Source organism: Xiphophorus hellerii, chromosome 16, assembly GCF_003331165.1.
Source record: "Xiphophorus hellerii strain 12219 chromosome 16, Xiphophorus_hellerii-4.1, whole genome shotgun sequence".
Lineage (NCBI taxonomy): Eukaryota > Metazoa > Chordata > Actinopteri > Cyprinodontiformes > Poeciliidae > Xiphophorus > Xiphophorus hellerii.
In genome coordinates, this window is record NC_045687.1 from 9,487,308 (window position 1) to 9,503,034 (window position 15,727).

The following is a 15,727-nucleotide window of genomic DNA, read 5'->3' on the forward strand; positions in this document are numbered from 1 at the left end:
CGTGGAGTGGAGACAGGAGAAGGGCAGTCTCATGACTCCTATGATTTATTTAACAGAAGGTGATAAATCTTATTGAACACATTTCAGGACACCAAGAGGAAATCAAACCAATTAGGAACACAAGAGGAAACCACAGAGTCCTGACTTAGCAGGACAATGAAAGAATCTGGCAAGAAATGAAAGGCAAGGAAAATCTCAGTTTCTTGTAGAACTGCAGCAACAAACTTTGAACACCAATGCAGTTATAACGTCTCCATCACAAATATGTAATTTTTGGATTTTGCTACTCTTTGGTGGTCCTCACATTGTCTGTGCATATTTATAAGCAAGTGTTATTCTTGCCAGGTCTTGCTGTAGGACTGTTTAAACCGAAGGATGATCCAATATTTTCCTAAGCTTACTACCAAACCTGTGTTAGGAAACCGTTTTTGGTCAGTTTGAGTCATCTTTATAAAGTTTGCTCCTTTTAAGAAATTAGCACTTTATGTTAATGTGGCTTGAAGTCTGAGTTACAGTCATTCAGATTCACTGCTGTCGGTAGACTCCGGTCATCATAGACTCAGCAGACTCTGACTTAGAGGAATTACTCTTGGCAGTAAAGCGTTTTATTGATTGTGTGCAGGTCCCTCCGGACATTTGCAGAGACTGTGCTCACAAAGGAATTGCAAAATGTACTTGACCTTAAACTTGAGGATCTTTGAGTGGGAGGTGGAATAGAAGGTAATTTCATGTCCTTTAAATTTATATGTAAGTAACTTGGAGGTTTGAAGTAGATGATTAATCAGACATCACACCCTGAATAGTAAAGTAACAGATCTATTTCCGAGCATCTACTTTCATAAATTTCTGAAATACTAGATGAGTAGAAGTGATAATCTCAAACCAAACAGTAATGTTAATGACATGCTGACATTTTGAGTCAAACCTTTTCTATTGCAAAGTAACCGAGTCAGAATAAGGCAGGATCCTAGAACATTAGCATATACAGTACATGTCCTCACTGCTATGAACGAAGATAACCAGAGTAAAGACAAAATGCAGTTTTCAAATTGTGATATTTATTTATTTATAGAGGAAAAGCCACATTCAAGTTCGACTGCTGCCAGACTAGTAGAATCAAAAATTGACTCAAAATTACTGAAAGAGCTCCTAAAGCCAACAAACTGTCCTCCAATCTAATAAAATTCAAGAAAAGTAGAGAAATGGTAATTGACATCTGTCAGTCTGGAAAGGCTTAAAAGCCTTTTCTAAGATGTAGGCACTCCAGTAAACCACAGTAAGAGTCATTATCCACAAAAAGAGAAAATAAAGAACAGGAGTGAACATTTACAGGAGCGAACGACCTTCAAAAAGTAGCCCAAGAGTGCATCCACTACTCATCTCAGAACATCTAAAGAAATATAAGTCTTATCTCTGTCAGTAGAGTTCAGTTTATGATTCAACAGCAAGTTAGAGACTGGCCAAAAATGGTAAATGGTTTTTTTATTGTGTTGTGACTTTCATCATATCTATTGCAATACTAACTCAGCATTTTAGGGCTTATTTACAACTGACACATATGGTTTAAAAGGACCAGAGCTTGCTTCCTCTGTTGGTCCAGACCTTTTATGCAGTTGTGAATACACTGAAGCAAACTCTGGTGTTGACGAAGCAACTAGACCAAGACTCACTTATTGAAGTGGTTTCAATCCTCTTCCAAATTAACTCTGGTGCAATTTTGCTTCTGGTTTGAATACAGACTGACCTTGATCCGAACCAGCTACAGAAAAATGTCTTTTTGCACTACTCAAGCCACTGTTACTGGCCATCATGGTAAAAACAAGCCCTTCTGTGTTGCTAAGTCTACTACAGCACGTAATGATTGCACTGTAATCGTAAAAAAAAAAAAAAAAAGCACAATGTAAATGCAAACTTCACCAAAAGAAGAAAATAGTCAGTTTTTGGTTCCAACCAAACAAGTTTACCAAATTACTTTCATGATGAAAAAGGAATATACAATATCAACAGTATGCCATGGTTGTGATAGAGTATATGTTTTGCTGCTTCATGACCTGGATTACCTGCAGTGGTTGATGGAACCATGAATTTGGCTCCCTAACAGAAACTCTTGAGGGAGAACGGTGTGCCATGAGTCAGTGACCTTAAACTCGAGTGCTCTTTAGCTATGCAGCAGGACAGTGATTGGAAGCAAGTCCACCTTCACATGGCTTAGAAAATATAATATTGCCATATGGCTAAGTGCTAGACCATTTGTCTTAGGACTGGAAGATTGAATGTTTGATTCCAGCTCCTGTCACATGTTGATGTGCCCCCTGGGCAAGGCACCTAGTTCCAATTTGCACACTTTATCTGCATGGCGGTGTAAAATGTGTATGCAGTGTCTGCAGTGTAAAGCATTTTTAACTGCAAGTATGACTGGAAAGGTGCTATAAATTTAGTTGATTTATTATTAAAAAAACAAAGGGGCTTAAGTTTAAGTTAAAAAGTTTAAGTCTAAGTTTGAAACTAACTGACCCGCTTTATTTGATGATACAAATATCTCATATTACAATACTGTAATATGAGAGAGTGAGGTTTGATTAAAGTGGCATAGATAACCACTTGTTTCTGCGGGTGGATTTACTATAATGTTTCTATGTGTGTTTCTGGAAACCTTTTTACTGCAGCCACATTACCACTGATTCCGGATCCCTTCACTTGACCAGCATCATACTGCAGTTAAAGAAACAGACGATGGATCCAAGAAAGCACTCAGTTTAGAGCTTCCTGGTAAATCATTACTGCATCAGTGAAGTCTGCAATTTCTGGACATGAGGGTTACAAAATGGCATCCCCCATGACTGCAGCCAAGAGTAGGTCTATTGTCTGGCTCTAAGCAGTAAAAGATTACAGAGGCAAGACCTGAATAATTGTTCAGAAAATAATTAAGCAGGCAATTGATAAGCAAGGTTTCCAGAAAATCTGAGTTAATTTGCCTTCTTTCTTGCAAACATGTCATTCTATATATGCATCCTTCACAGTGCTTCTGAGTTTAAACAGGAATATCAATTATGAGAGAAAAAAAGGTAAGCTTTGTTTAATCATGAGGAAGCGATTCTTCAAAGCCTTGCTCGCAGGGTTATGTCACTTCAAGAGGCAGGAAGTTGAAGAAAAGCTACTTTATTGTGAATCTGAAAGAGGCAAAGTACAATGCAAATAAGTGCTGGGAGGGCACAATTAGCGAGGAAGATGATGCAAAAAAAGGTGCAGAGAAGAAAAACAAAAATTAGCGGATATGAAATCATAGCAGGATTTGGGCCCCAGCCCCGACCTGGGGCCTTTTTGCATGTCGTTTGGATGGATGGATGGTTGGATGGATAGAATCCAAGACGATGGATATTTTTTTAATTGAAAATGAGATTCTTAAATTAATTTTCTTTGATTTATGTAGCACTCAGCATCTAAAAGTATCACATGAAGGACTGCAGCTGAGCTGACATGTCCCTCACAATAAACCTTTTCACGAGGATGGCTCCAAGATTAAAATGCGAACTGGGTTTACTTCTTAGTGCTCAAGATTTGATCTACATCTCTACTACTCTTACATGCAACCTATGAACCCCATTAAAGCAGTTCTATTTCTGCCACCTGCACTCAATCAGTTCTTTTGAACTTATAATGCATGTGCATGGCCACTTTGAGTAAACCAAGCTGACAAAGACACTCTGCAGTCACTTGTTTCTTTTGGAATCCTGCTTTGCATTAATGAGGTCTGCTAAGGCTGAGGAATATATGAAGGACTTATTGCCTTTACGGTCCCCTAAACAGTGCAACTTCAAAATAACATGCAAATATGACATAGAAGTTGTTGTTAGGCCATTGGATGACAATTTTTTTCAAAATGCACACTGTTGACAAAGGAAATTTGAGAATAAAATGAGCTACTGAGTGATCTGCAGAACCTCTTGAGGCCTTCTTTTTCAAACATTAGCTTGTGTGCAGTGGAAGTCACCATTGGGATTGCATCTTATTATCCATATGCAGACAAATCTTTAAAGTGATAGCTGCTGAGAGAAGGCGGCCAGTCAGAAAGTTCAAAATCCAGAGGCAGAATAATGGCTGAGAAATTCAAGTTCAGCAATTTCCTGATCAGATCATTTAGGATAATTATAATAATTGCTGAGCTAAAATTCACAAAGGGTAGCCTCACCTATTTTTTTCCCCCTTTTGTTATTTATTCCAGAGGGTGCAGCGTGGTTTAAAAAACTGTGTGTATAGCACAACCTGTGCTCGTTTTGTGGTGTGCACAGACTAGTGGGAGTGCTGCCGAGCCTGTTTCTCAAAGCACTTGGTGATGACTGGTGACACCACCACTGATAGAAGGCTTTTTTTAGCAGTGGGATAGTTGTAAATTATTCAGAAAGTGAGGGGCTCTAATAGGGATTGTGTAGGAATCTGGTTTAAGATCTTAGGCATCAGATATGTGATCTGAGAGTATGCTTTTGGCTCCAGATTCAATGTATAAGAATGCCTGTGGGTAAGAAAAAAAACGTCTAGCTGAAAGCTGAGGATGGGTGAAAACAGCACAGTACAGTTTGGGGATTAAACATGCTTTGTTTTTCTAATGTAATTGTCTATCAATATATGTAATTTACTTACTGCATGTGTTTGCTTCAGAAGCTTTAAATTCTGAAAAAAATGATTGGAAATGTTTGTATCTTCTGCTCATATTTTCAGATTTGTAACAATATTAAGGATTTTTACGTATTCTTTTTATTACCCGAGTTTGCACAAAACTTTATATTGTGTTGCCTGATTACATAATTTTGAACAAATAAACTCAAATGCCATGTTCAGTTACTCAGTACTTGAGTAATCTTTGATCCAAATATGTTTTTATTCTTACTCCTCAATGAGCAAAAATATATCATTTAATGCCATTCTTAATTGAGTACAACCTTTGGCCCCTCTACCCACCTCTGCTAATAAAGACAGAATGAACACAAAGGGAAGTGAACAGAACAAGAAAAGGATTCTTCTAGTTAAAACGAGGAATAAGACCAAAATAAGAGTAAACCGAATGCACAAAAGCCAGAACACAGGAAAGAACTGAGAAGCTCCGCACAAAGGGTTGATAAGTTGCTTTTGATTAATAACTTGAATAACTTGAACATTGATTAATATAATGATTGATATATCATTCAAGAATTATGATTATTCTTGAGGATTTTGATGATGGCAGGTCATTTTTGTTGCTTGATGTTTTATAATTGGTTATTGTGTGATGGGTTTATTGTGTAAAGCTCTTTGAAATGCATTTTTCTATGAAATATGTCAAACAAATAGACTTGACTTAATTATATTCTTACACATCAAAAACAAGATTTTCAAATAAATGTAGTTAATTTTTCAAACAAGATTTTCAAATAAATGTAGTTAATTTTTTCTGCTCCCCAAATGAAGTTTGAAAGTTTGATGGTTTTGTCACTGGACTACACTGGATTATTACATACACATAGAGAACTATGGGGTAGTTGATGTAATTCAGATTAAATTGGTTGAAAAAAAACTCAGGTTGTTGTCATGGTGAAGAACATGTTTTAATTGACTGTAAATTAAATTGTCTGTGCTAGTTTTACTTGGTCTACTTTGTTATGTTAGGTATGTAACAGAAAAGAGTGATGGGCCTAATTTTAAAGAAACACTAAAAGGTTTACCCAGCATAAGAATACTTTTATATATGCATCTAGTTCTCCTTTTGCATGACATTAGTTTAAACGGTATGTGACTGCTCACCCTGAATTGGCTCTGGTAAAGGTCCAGAAGAAGTGATGTATCAAAGTAAATATCTAAAGCTGTTTTCTTGATCACCTGATTATTACTGTGGTATTATTGGCTAAAACTTAAGTGGTATTTGGAGTTTGACTCTTAATATAACTCCATTTCAGTGAACTATTTTGAAGTAATTTCTTAATTCTTTAAAATGGCTTTTTCCCTAAGAATTTGTGCCATAAAAGCTAAATTCAACCAAACATTTTCATTTTAATTATTTGTTTGCTGATGGCTCTTTATCCCTCTGCATTGTCATACCTTAAATGTCACCCACTAAGGTGTATGAAGTCCTAACTTCTCCTCAGTAAAACCAATTTTGAAAGAAAGGTCAACCAGGATGAATAGGATCACCATGGTTACAAAGGATGAGAAAAGTGGGACCTCCTATGACATTTACGTCTTTTTGGTCCACCGTGGTCACTGCATCCTCACAGGCTTGAAACATGAAAGAAATAAAAAGACAGCGAAGTGTGCCAGCTGCCTGCCCTCTTCTATTTACAGCAGGGAGTACCAATGTTTCCTCTTACTGGATTTCCCATGATAAATAATAAAGAATATGCAATGAAAGGTCTGCGGTTTAGACTTTAATGCCAACAGTGTCTGACTGCGTGCCTTGTGTTTGAGCATTTCCCTGCAAACAGCTCTAGGGAAGAAAGAAAAAAAAAACTATTCGCCTAACAAGATTAAAGCAGATTGGAGCTTGACAAGGAACACTAACTGTGATGTGTCAGTTCTCAGCTCAGCTGTAAACACCTTTTACATTTTGCCTCTTAACTCCCGGTGTTCTTCTCAGCCCATCGCACCGCCACCTGCACCTGCACCTTTTACCAGATGTTCAGCTTTCACTTTGAGTTCACCTTGGTGAAATGAGATGTAAGTGGTGGCTGTTGCTGTTAAATTTAACCACATTTGTGTCAGTGGAACAGCACTTTTACTGCCCACAATTCCCGAAAGGCTTTGCCACGGCTTTTTCAAATAAATTGTTATCACTATGGTTCATGCTTATCTAGAGATAATCTTATCATTCAGATGCTGTAACCTTATTGTTATGTGAATTAGCATCAAATATAAAAATTAACATAGCTGCTGTTCAAGTGGAAACCATATTTTAGTCTTGTTACTTTCTTTAGTCCTTCCATGAAATGTCCTACTTCCTTCTTTGTGACCTTGCCATCTTGTCTCCTTCCTACCCTTTTTTGTTAGTGCTCTTGTCATCCTTCTTTTCTTCCTTCCCAGTATATATCTGTTAACTTCTTTTAATCAGTTTTTATTAGTCAATAACAAATAAACTATTACATATCTCCTGAGTATACACAAAATTTAAGCTGAATGAATTTGCTAGTTAGCTGTTTGATATTTTTTATTTCTTAGTTTGTTCATTTTGATCTTTAAAGTTTTCAGTCCTGCTTTGACACAAAGCAATAATAAAAATTCCACGTCATTAATGTTAAAGTGGATGTTTATTTGTCATCACAGATAAAAAGAACCATGCTTACTCATCACATAAAGAAAAACAGAAAGGCGCTCAGTCTTTAGGTCTTTGCGAACCTTTTGTTGGACATTTTTTTGGAGAATGTGAATAATAGCAGTCTATGAAGATTGAAATTCTTAAAAAAACACCCAAGCCTGTACCCACAGATTAAAACCTCAACCCCCAACCTTGACCCCCCTTCTTCAGACAGTACCCATCTCTACCCTGCTCCTTTGTCCTTTTAGAACAATGATCACAGCATTTTTTTGAGTGGGTCTTTTCTTTGAGCCCTCAGTCTCCAGAAGTCTTAATGACCTGGAAAAGTGTGACGTTATAGAGGACCTGGTGTCCATTGTTCCAGGTGTACAGGACCCTCTCTCTGGGGTTATAGTCCATCATGGAGATGTGGGAGTACTGATTGTGGAAGGGGATATCTGTGTACTCATAACTTGATGTGTTGGTATAGTAGGCAAAGTAGATCTTGGCACCAGCAAGGTGAGAGTTTGTGACGTAGAGTGTGCCACAGATCATAAAAGACTCTCCGGCACTGCGCTTTGGGAAGCCTGTGTCCCAGGTTTGAAGAATCTCCAGACTCTGGGGCTCCAGGCGGCTGATGACAATGTTCCCAGCATTGTTTATGGTGGTGTAAACCGCCCAGAGACCATTTTCGTCCGCCATGAGGTCAATATCAGAGGAGCCACCCCAGGAGTATGGGAAGGTGTTGTTATAGCCGGCTCCGCTGAGGCTGCGCTGCACCAGCACGCTTCGAGACCGGAAGTGGTATTTGATGATGATGTTGCTCTGGTATTTGTTGTAGTACAGCGAGCCGTTATAGACCACGTGGCCAGTACCGGCCCAAGGATGTGGCAGCAGGTGCTGAACAAAGTTCTGCCCCTTCATAAAATCGCTCATTGTGCGGTATTCTAGGACACGCCGTCCCTTGAAGTATCCATCCATGGACCACACCTGTCCAAAACAAAGAGCAAACCAAATAGAAAACATTGAACAAAAGGATCCCACTCTGAGGAGCTATTGAGTAAAGACACCCAAATGTAAATATCTAAGGGTTATCAGAGATTATTGGTATGTTTTACCTGATACACCTATCTGCAGGAACTCTCTCATGTTTCATTAGAGCTTGAGGCAATGCCTCGGGCAAAGTAAGAATGAGTGTGTGCTGTGAATCTACTTGTATGAGAGTAGGTGTATTTCTCTATGCAGTTGTGCATACAGAAATGTGTGTGTTCAAAACTATTGATCTTGCCTACATGTGGGGGGAGATGTTGCCTGTGCTTTGCAGGGAATCACTGCTGGCACTCTCTGCCCTTTCCAGTCCACATTTACAGAAAATCAATGCATTTAGCAACTCTATTTTTTGCCTGAGCATCCTCAGCGGATCTCTCCACTGACATTGTGCTTCTGTGGTTGAATCCCCCTTTTCATTCCCTTAAGAAGGAGCAACAGTCAAGTATATGATTGATCTAATTAAGCTATTACTGGATTAAATATTTTTAAATTATTCATTTTGTCCCTGATTGAACTAAGACACCTCTGGAAAGATGGAGCTGTGTTCTGGTTGTCTTCTCTGATTCTCTAATGGTCCTATTCTCCATCTTTCTTATGTGTAGAATAGCCACATTTACTCTGCAGTAAAGGAGAGAGAGAATGGGAAGTAGCTGAGTTTGAGTGGTACATCAGATGAATTATGGAGCAGAGTTTATTATAAACCATTAAGCTTGGTTTCGCCTATGTTTACTGAATGTGTCCCTCGAGCTGAGCAGCAGAAAGAGGCTGAGCCAGGCTAAAACTCTGGCACATTTTAACTACCTTTATACATTTTGTTTATTTGGCTGCCTAACAACACTTTTGCATAAGAGTAAAATTATTCCTATGAATGTTGATGCTTTTAATACACCAGACTGACTCATAGACATAGAGGGGTAACATCATCTCAGCAAGTTAGGAGATTAAACACAAAGATAATCAACACATTCCATGTTGAAAATTGCCCTTTTCTGAAAGCATAACCTATTTATCCTGTTATGATTTATTGCAGTTAGCAGAAAGGCCAATATAATCTTCCCTATTAAATTTGATCAGCTTCTGTTTCCTGCTAAAAATAGATAATAATTCACTGTTCCTGCTTCCATTTATTTTCTTTCTACCTTTTGCCTTGCTGCATACATACCAGCTTTCCTAGTCTTACATACTAACATGAAACGCCATGACTTTTGGCTTAAATTCCCAGCAGCCCTCTGAAAACGAGCTAAGTGATTTTAGAAGACTTTATCCCAAACAGATTTTGTGTTTGTTTTTTGATTAATAAGCTGCAGTTTGAAATGAATGCGGAGGATGGGAGGGAGAGGAATAATAGATGCAATTCATCAGTGGCTCAGCTTTGAATTCTCAATTCTCTTTGTGTCTGTCATATTGTGGTATTCATGAGAAGTGCAACTTGGACAAAACGATCAATCACTCACTGACAAACAATGACAGCGCCGCTGTGATGGATACTCTTTTATACTGAGCAGCTGAAAGAGCTCAGATGACTCTGTTTATCCTCCGGGTTTGAGTATATCATCATGTGTTTCTTGAGCCTCAAACTAGAGGGGATCTGAGAGACTCACTCTGTTGTCTGAGCTGGGTATCATGGTGTCTGTCATCCAGGAGCCGAATCTTGATCCAGATGCACGCACTGTGATCGGATTGCTGACACCTGTGAGCTTTCCGCAACCTGTGAGTCCAAAAAAAAGCAAAGGAAGTAAAAGCACAATCATTTATGAACTAAGACAGAGCACAACAGCTCAAGAAAACCTAATACTAAAGAAAGTAGCAAATAACTAAACAAAATGTTGTTCATTAGTAATCAACGACTAATTTAGTAAATGTATTGATCAGTAAAATGATCAGGTTAATTTGTTACATAAAACACAATTATTCAGTTAGTCTCTTAAGAAAAGCGTTTCCTCTCCTTAGATTGATTATTGGAGCTCAACAAGAACAAAAATAAACTGTTGGCAGCATGCAAAATGTATATAACCTCAAGACTTGAACCACAGCTTTTAAAAATATTGCTTTCACACCTATGGAAGCTGAGAGCATCCTTTAAAATATCAATATTTCTCAAAGGCTTGTTATAACTGAAAAAATATCTAAATTAGAAGAAGAAGAAAATGGCTTTCTTTTCAGTACGTAAAGTGATAATGTTTAAAATAGTCTTTTATTCAGTTTAATTCTTCAGTTTCTCTGTGTTTCATTGCCACTGCAGAGCTGCCTGCGGCCGAAGGTGCAGAATTCAAGTACCACTCGTAAACTACATAACTCATACAAAATTGGGTTCAACAGAGTAATATTGTGTTATTACCTGGAAATGTTACTCTTGCCTTGCCGACAAAATCTCAACCGTTCCCAGTTGTTATTTTTCGGTGAATTAATTGCTGGTAAAAATGATTTATAGTCAAATTGCACGTTATTATGAGTAAACAACACAGCGATTTTTATGTAAGCAAATTGGAGAGAAAGCCCAGCACTTTTCTGGAAATGTAGCTTTCTTTTTCAGTATCTGATTTTATTTTGGCAAGACTACAATTAAGGTTTGTTTTATTTCGTAAAAGACACTTAATTAAAATTATGTAGCAAAATCCCCCACCCCCACCTCGTAACAAGCATGTTTCATACCTAGTTTCTGCATGCAAGAGTGTAGTCTGGTCTCCAGTAGGAGGACTCTCTGTCTCAGCTCCTCATAGTCGTAGGCTCCCATCTCCTCCTGGATGGCCATAAGCACCAAGGAAAGGTTTCTCACCTCCTCTCGGAGACGCAGGATCATCTTAGCATCTGCCTTGTACTGTTCCAACACTGGCAGCAGGGGGAGCAGTTGGTTTACCTTGTCTTTTACCTCCTAAAAAAAAAAGAAGAAAAAAACATGACCAGGGAAGATGCGAAGGAAAATACTTGTCAAAGTTTCAGTTTCTGGAAGACAACAGGAACTTGAGAATATACAGGGGAATTTCTCATTATTGGGAAACTTTGATGCATCCTTTGAAAGGAGGGAATAAAGTAGATGGAGCCTCATCAACAATCAAAGAGGAAACATTTGCCAATTCAGCAACCTCATCAGACTTCCACAGATGAAATAAGACATTGGAGAAGCTGAAGTTGCGTTATTGACTTTTGGTTCATAGTGACTTTGTTCACTTTGATAGAATTAGTCTTTTACCCACAAAATGGTTAGTACAAAGTAGTGCTAGAATGTAGTTTTATTATGGTTAAGTTAGGTTTAAAATTATATTCAAAAAGTTAATGTATTATAGGAAATAATATGGGAATCTTTATAAACATAATTTAATAATGTTATAGAAATATAATTTTTGGCAATGGAACAGAAATAGCTTTTTTTGTTCATTTTTAACTCAGCAGTTTTAAGAGTGTCTCTTGTTTTATTGTTCACTGGTCTGGTTGATGTTTTTTACCCTGTTATCTCTGCTATTGTAAGGCCTCTGTTTTTGTTCCAATATGTAAAAATTTGATTATATGGATGGTCTTCTCTGATTGATGGAGTCAGAAGATGTAGAATATGGATTAATGGCCTAAGCAGAGATGACACATAAGAAGATGCTGCTGCAGACTCTGTCATTCATCCTCTGCTCATCCCAACCAGCTTCAACTTTGCTTCTGCTCTACCTTGTCAACACCTGCAAAGCTTATGAGATTGGGAAGTTTGTAGAGTTGAATTGCCTTTATTTTTTTATCCCACTTTTCTCCTTTTTATCTTTAGTTAGGGAGGTACGTTTTTATCATTTGGTTTATTTATTAATAGTTAAGCTTGGCTAATATTCAGATTATTTCCTTTTGTTTATTGTTTTAAGCACAAAGTTTACTCAGACGTTACAGCCAACTCTTCTTTCCGTGTTAAAATCTCATGTAAATGAAGGTCTTGTCAAGAAATAAACTACATATTGTGGCTGCTTGAAGTCTGATGAGGATTAATCACCTTTATGTTACGGTGTGGTTATGCCTAGCCAGGTCATAACACCCTACTTAGACAACGTCTTATTAGATTAATATGTACTGCAGACAGTTTTCGATTCCATTTTGCTCTTTTCTAATTGAACACTTTATTTAGTCACCCAACATTTCTCTATTTCATAGAAACTCTCTAAAGGAACTTTTCTGTAAATTGTCTGGCTGAACTTATATTTGAAGAGGATTTTTAATGATTGTTAACAATTGAGTGTGTTTTATATATATATATGTATACATTGGAAAGCCATTGCTTTTACTGTGTTAAAAATTGTTTCACTCGGATTTATTTGCAGCTTACCTGAGTCTAGGAGCATGCACCGCTAGTGCTATAATGGGGTTTATAATTTTAGAAGTGAAAAGAAACAACTTGTCCTTAGGCAGGGGAGCAGGAAGCAGCAGGGGAGTCAGGCTGAATTCACACAAGGTGGATGGCTCAAGAGGGAAAAAGGTCTATCAATAAAGTGTGGCCACCACAGGAGGGGCTGTTTCCTCCTTGTTAGAGTTTATCATAAATCTGGTGATGGAGCAGCTCTCAGCCTCATGGCGCCACATCATAAATCTAATTTTCACTTTTTCAAGCTGAGAAAATTCACTCTCGTTAATCTCCCACCCTCTGCCATTGGCAACTTTAAACTGCTCACATTTATCAGCCAACCCACTTTGGTCAAAGCCTGTCAATTTTTTTCCTGTCTTTTAAGAATGAAAACATTAGATTTGCATTTAGACAAACACATATCTGAGTGGCAATCTCAAGCTTTCCTGATGAACAGATTAATTTCATGAGCATCTTCATTTCCTTTGTTGGAATAGCTTTCAGAAAGCACACTGAAAGCTAAACACAACCAGTCATGCTTGCCTCTGTGCTGAGGCATCAACCCAGCGGCAAAATGCACTTAGTGTTTATCAGAGCATCTTTTAATCAAACAATTTTATGGCCCATCTAATATCTGTAAGAGTGTGGGAAATATGGAGATTTCTGCTGGGCAAGACAACGTGCTGACAGAAAAATAAAAAAGCCTGTTGATAATGGTAGTTAACTTATCTTTGAGCAAGATATGGTGGAGACAAACGTGAATACATCTACCTCAGATGCCAGAAAGTTAACTATACGGAGGAGTAAGGGAGGTTGAGCTCAAAAATAGTGGAAGGGATGTTCAGTGAGTCAGATAGGAAAAAAAAAACTCCCCTAGTGGTTCACAGATTTAATCATCCTGGAGCATGTGAAGCTCATGATGCACAGTAGATTAGCCTACCTTAGCCCATGACCCAATAACTCATTTAACGCACTGTAATGGAATTACCACTTCCAATGTTTATATGCCAGTCCACAAGAAGTCACATAAAATTTTATTGTCTGTGAAGGGCTTCAAAGATTGCATTGGATCTTTCAATGTTTATCAAGCAATTTAATATCAAGTACATTCACATGATATATAGTAAATCCAACTCTAGGCACGGAGGGTGACAAAAAGCCAATTACCTGAAAGCCCTTTGGATTGAGGCTCCGGGGATTTTCAGAGGCCACCTTCAGCTTTCCATCGACGACTTTCATTAGACCCTCTGTGTTCTTTACATACTGGAGATCTCGGAAGGTTCTCAGATCTAGCACCTCCATTGATTGGCTAATATTCTGAACCTGCAGAGCAAAAACAATCATTTATGGAGTTGGTAATGTGGACTTAAAATTTGATCATGATATATTATGGCATTTTTTGGAAAAATGATATAAGTGACAGTCACAGCCCTACAAACACAAAAAATAAAAGTCACCCATTATCAAATGGGCTACTCCTGCACACAAGTCACATTAGGTATTCTAAAAGGCACACAAAAATCATACTCACTTAATTTTTGAACTATACATATTTCTAATGATGCTGTCAATAAACCCACAGTGGTGAAATAATAAAGTCATTTTGGGCTTTGTAAAAATAATTATTTAAAGTTCATCATTATCTTGATAAATCATGGAAAAAAAGACTATAAATTAACAAAATAACTGCTCATCACTAGTTGATATCATAATTTCAAATAAGGTAGTTAATTAGGGTTTGTGTGTACCTTCATACACTGCCACCAAATCAGCAGCCAGTGTTTGCAAAAGTTTCCAAAAAGTTCCCCAACACACATGGCTGCCAGTCAGCCAGAAATGCCAAGCACTTCAGAAATATCTCACAAGAGGTTATACAGTTTGACACCCTTACAGAAAAACCATAGGTCACACCAATTATCAACTAACAACCAATATGATTGTTTAAAATGGTGAAGCATGCTGGGAGGAAATTAGAATTAATCACCTATTCATGAGAATGAGGCATTACTGCTTATATTTTACCAGAATGTTTTACCATTATTGTGGTCAGATTACTTACAGCAACCAAGATAAAGTTTGGTTACACAATATGAGTTCAATTGATTACAGTAAGCTTCAGTTGCTTTTTATTTTGAAGTACAGCTTATTAAACAAAACCTGGCAAACACTGCATATTCAAAAATTGCATGGGGGTGAAAATGCCTGCGTGAGATGAATACAACAGTAACTCCTCTTAATACACTCAAAAGATACCTAACAGGACAACTTAATATCAGCATTACAATGGTGTCAGACGGATTTGGTCATCCATAAGTCTAATAATAAATGCATAGCAAGTTATGGCTGTTAATGGGCTTAGAAATTTATCACACAGTTCTTAAGGTCTAGATGCAACAATTTTTCTGCCTTAAAATGACTAAAGCACAAGAAAAAATATTTATGATGTTATTGTTGAAACAGTTAAAATTAAAGAGTTAGTATTTTAAGTATATTCATGCCAAGCCATTAAAATGGATATTATGAAAACTGCACAGTTGAATTAGCTTACATCCTAATTATAACTGAAAGTACCTTACACTGAAGTAAACACTGCTAAGTAGGCATGCATTGACTCTAAGTTCTCAGAGGATTCGGTTTTGCGGTAGGTTAATTTTTTTGCAAAGTACTGAGCTTATTCATACTTTGACAACCCACTCTGCTGCTGCATAACCAGCCTACTGCTTCACGCACACCCCCTCATCTCCTGTACATTGCACAAAGTGGGCCAGAAATTATCCAAACACCACCAAATGTTGCAGGGTTGTCGTGCCTATAGGAGACTATCGTGTGCATATGTCCAGCAGCCCACTTGAACAGACGCACGCCCACGTAGACAGCCAGCAGCAAAAATCAAAATGAATTTCAGAAAAACAAAACAGACCCGATATTCAAAGGTCGCAGTTTGGCATGAAAGTCTGTTTTGCACCACACTGCCTCGCCTGCCTGATCCATGACAACCTACTCGATTACTTCATGTCCAGCCCACGGTTTCCCGCACCGTGTTGCTCCCACATGCATTGTGAACTGGCTGAGGAGTATTTGGTTACACGTTATTTCCCATAGCAATTAAA

At 37.8% G+C, this 15,727-nt stretch overlaps 1 protein-coding gene across 2 annotated transcripts in view; it reads right to left on the minus strand.

The window, feature by feature from the left end:
- Positions 1 to 7,252: 7,252 nt before the first annotated feature.
- olfm2a (olfactomedin 2a) overlaps positions 7,253 to 15,727 on the minus strand; it is a 46,093-nt gene continuing 37,618 nt past the window's right edge. For both annotated transcript variants that reach the window (XM_032587171.1, XM_032587170.1), the window contains exons 3-6: positions 13,785 to 13,940; positions 10,961 to 11,180; positions 9,910 to 10,016; positions 7,253 to 8,248 (exon numbers count right to left, since the gene is read on the minus strand). In XM_032587171.1, coding sequence (XP_032443062.1) covers positions 7,574 to 8,248; positions 9,910 to 10,016; positions 10,961 to 11,180; positions 13,785 to 13,940 — 1,158 coding nt within the window. In that variant the 3' untranslated portion in view covers positions 7,253 to 7,573. The remainder of the gene's footprint in view (positions 8,249 to 9,909; positions 10,017 to 10,960; positions 11,181 to 13,784; positions 13,941 to 15,727) is intronic.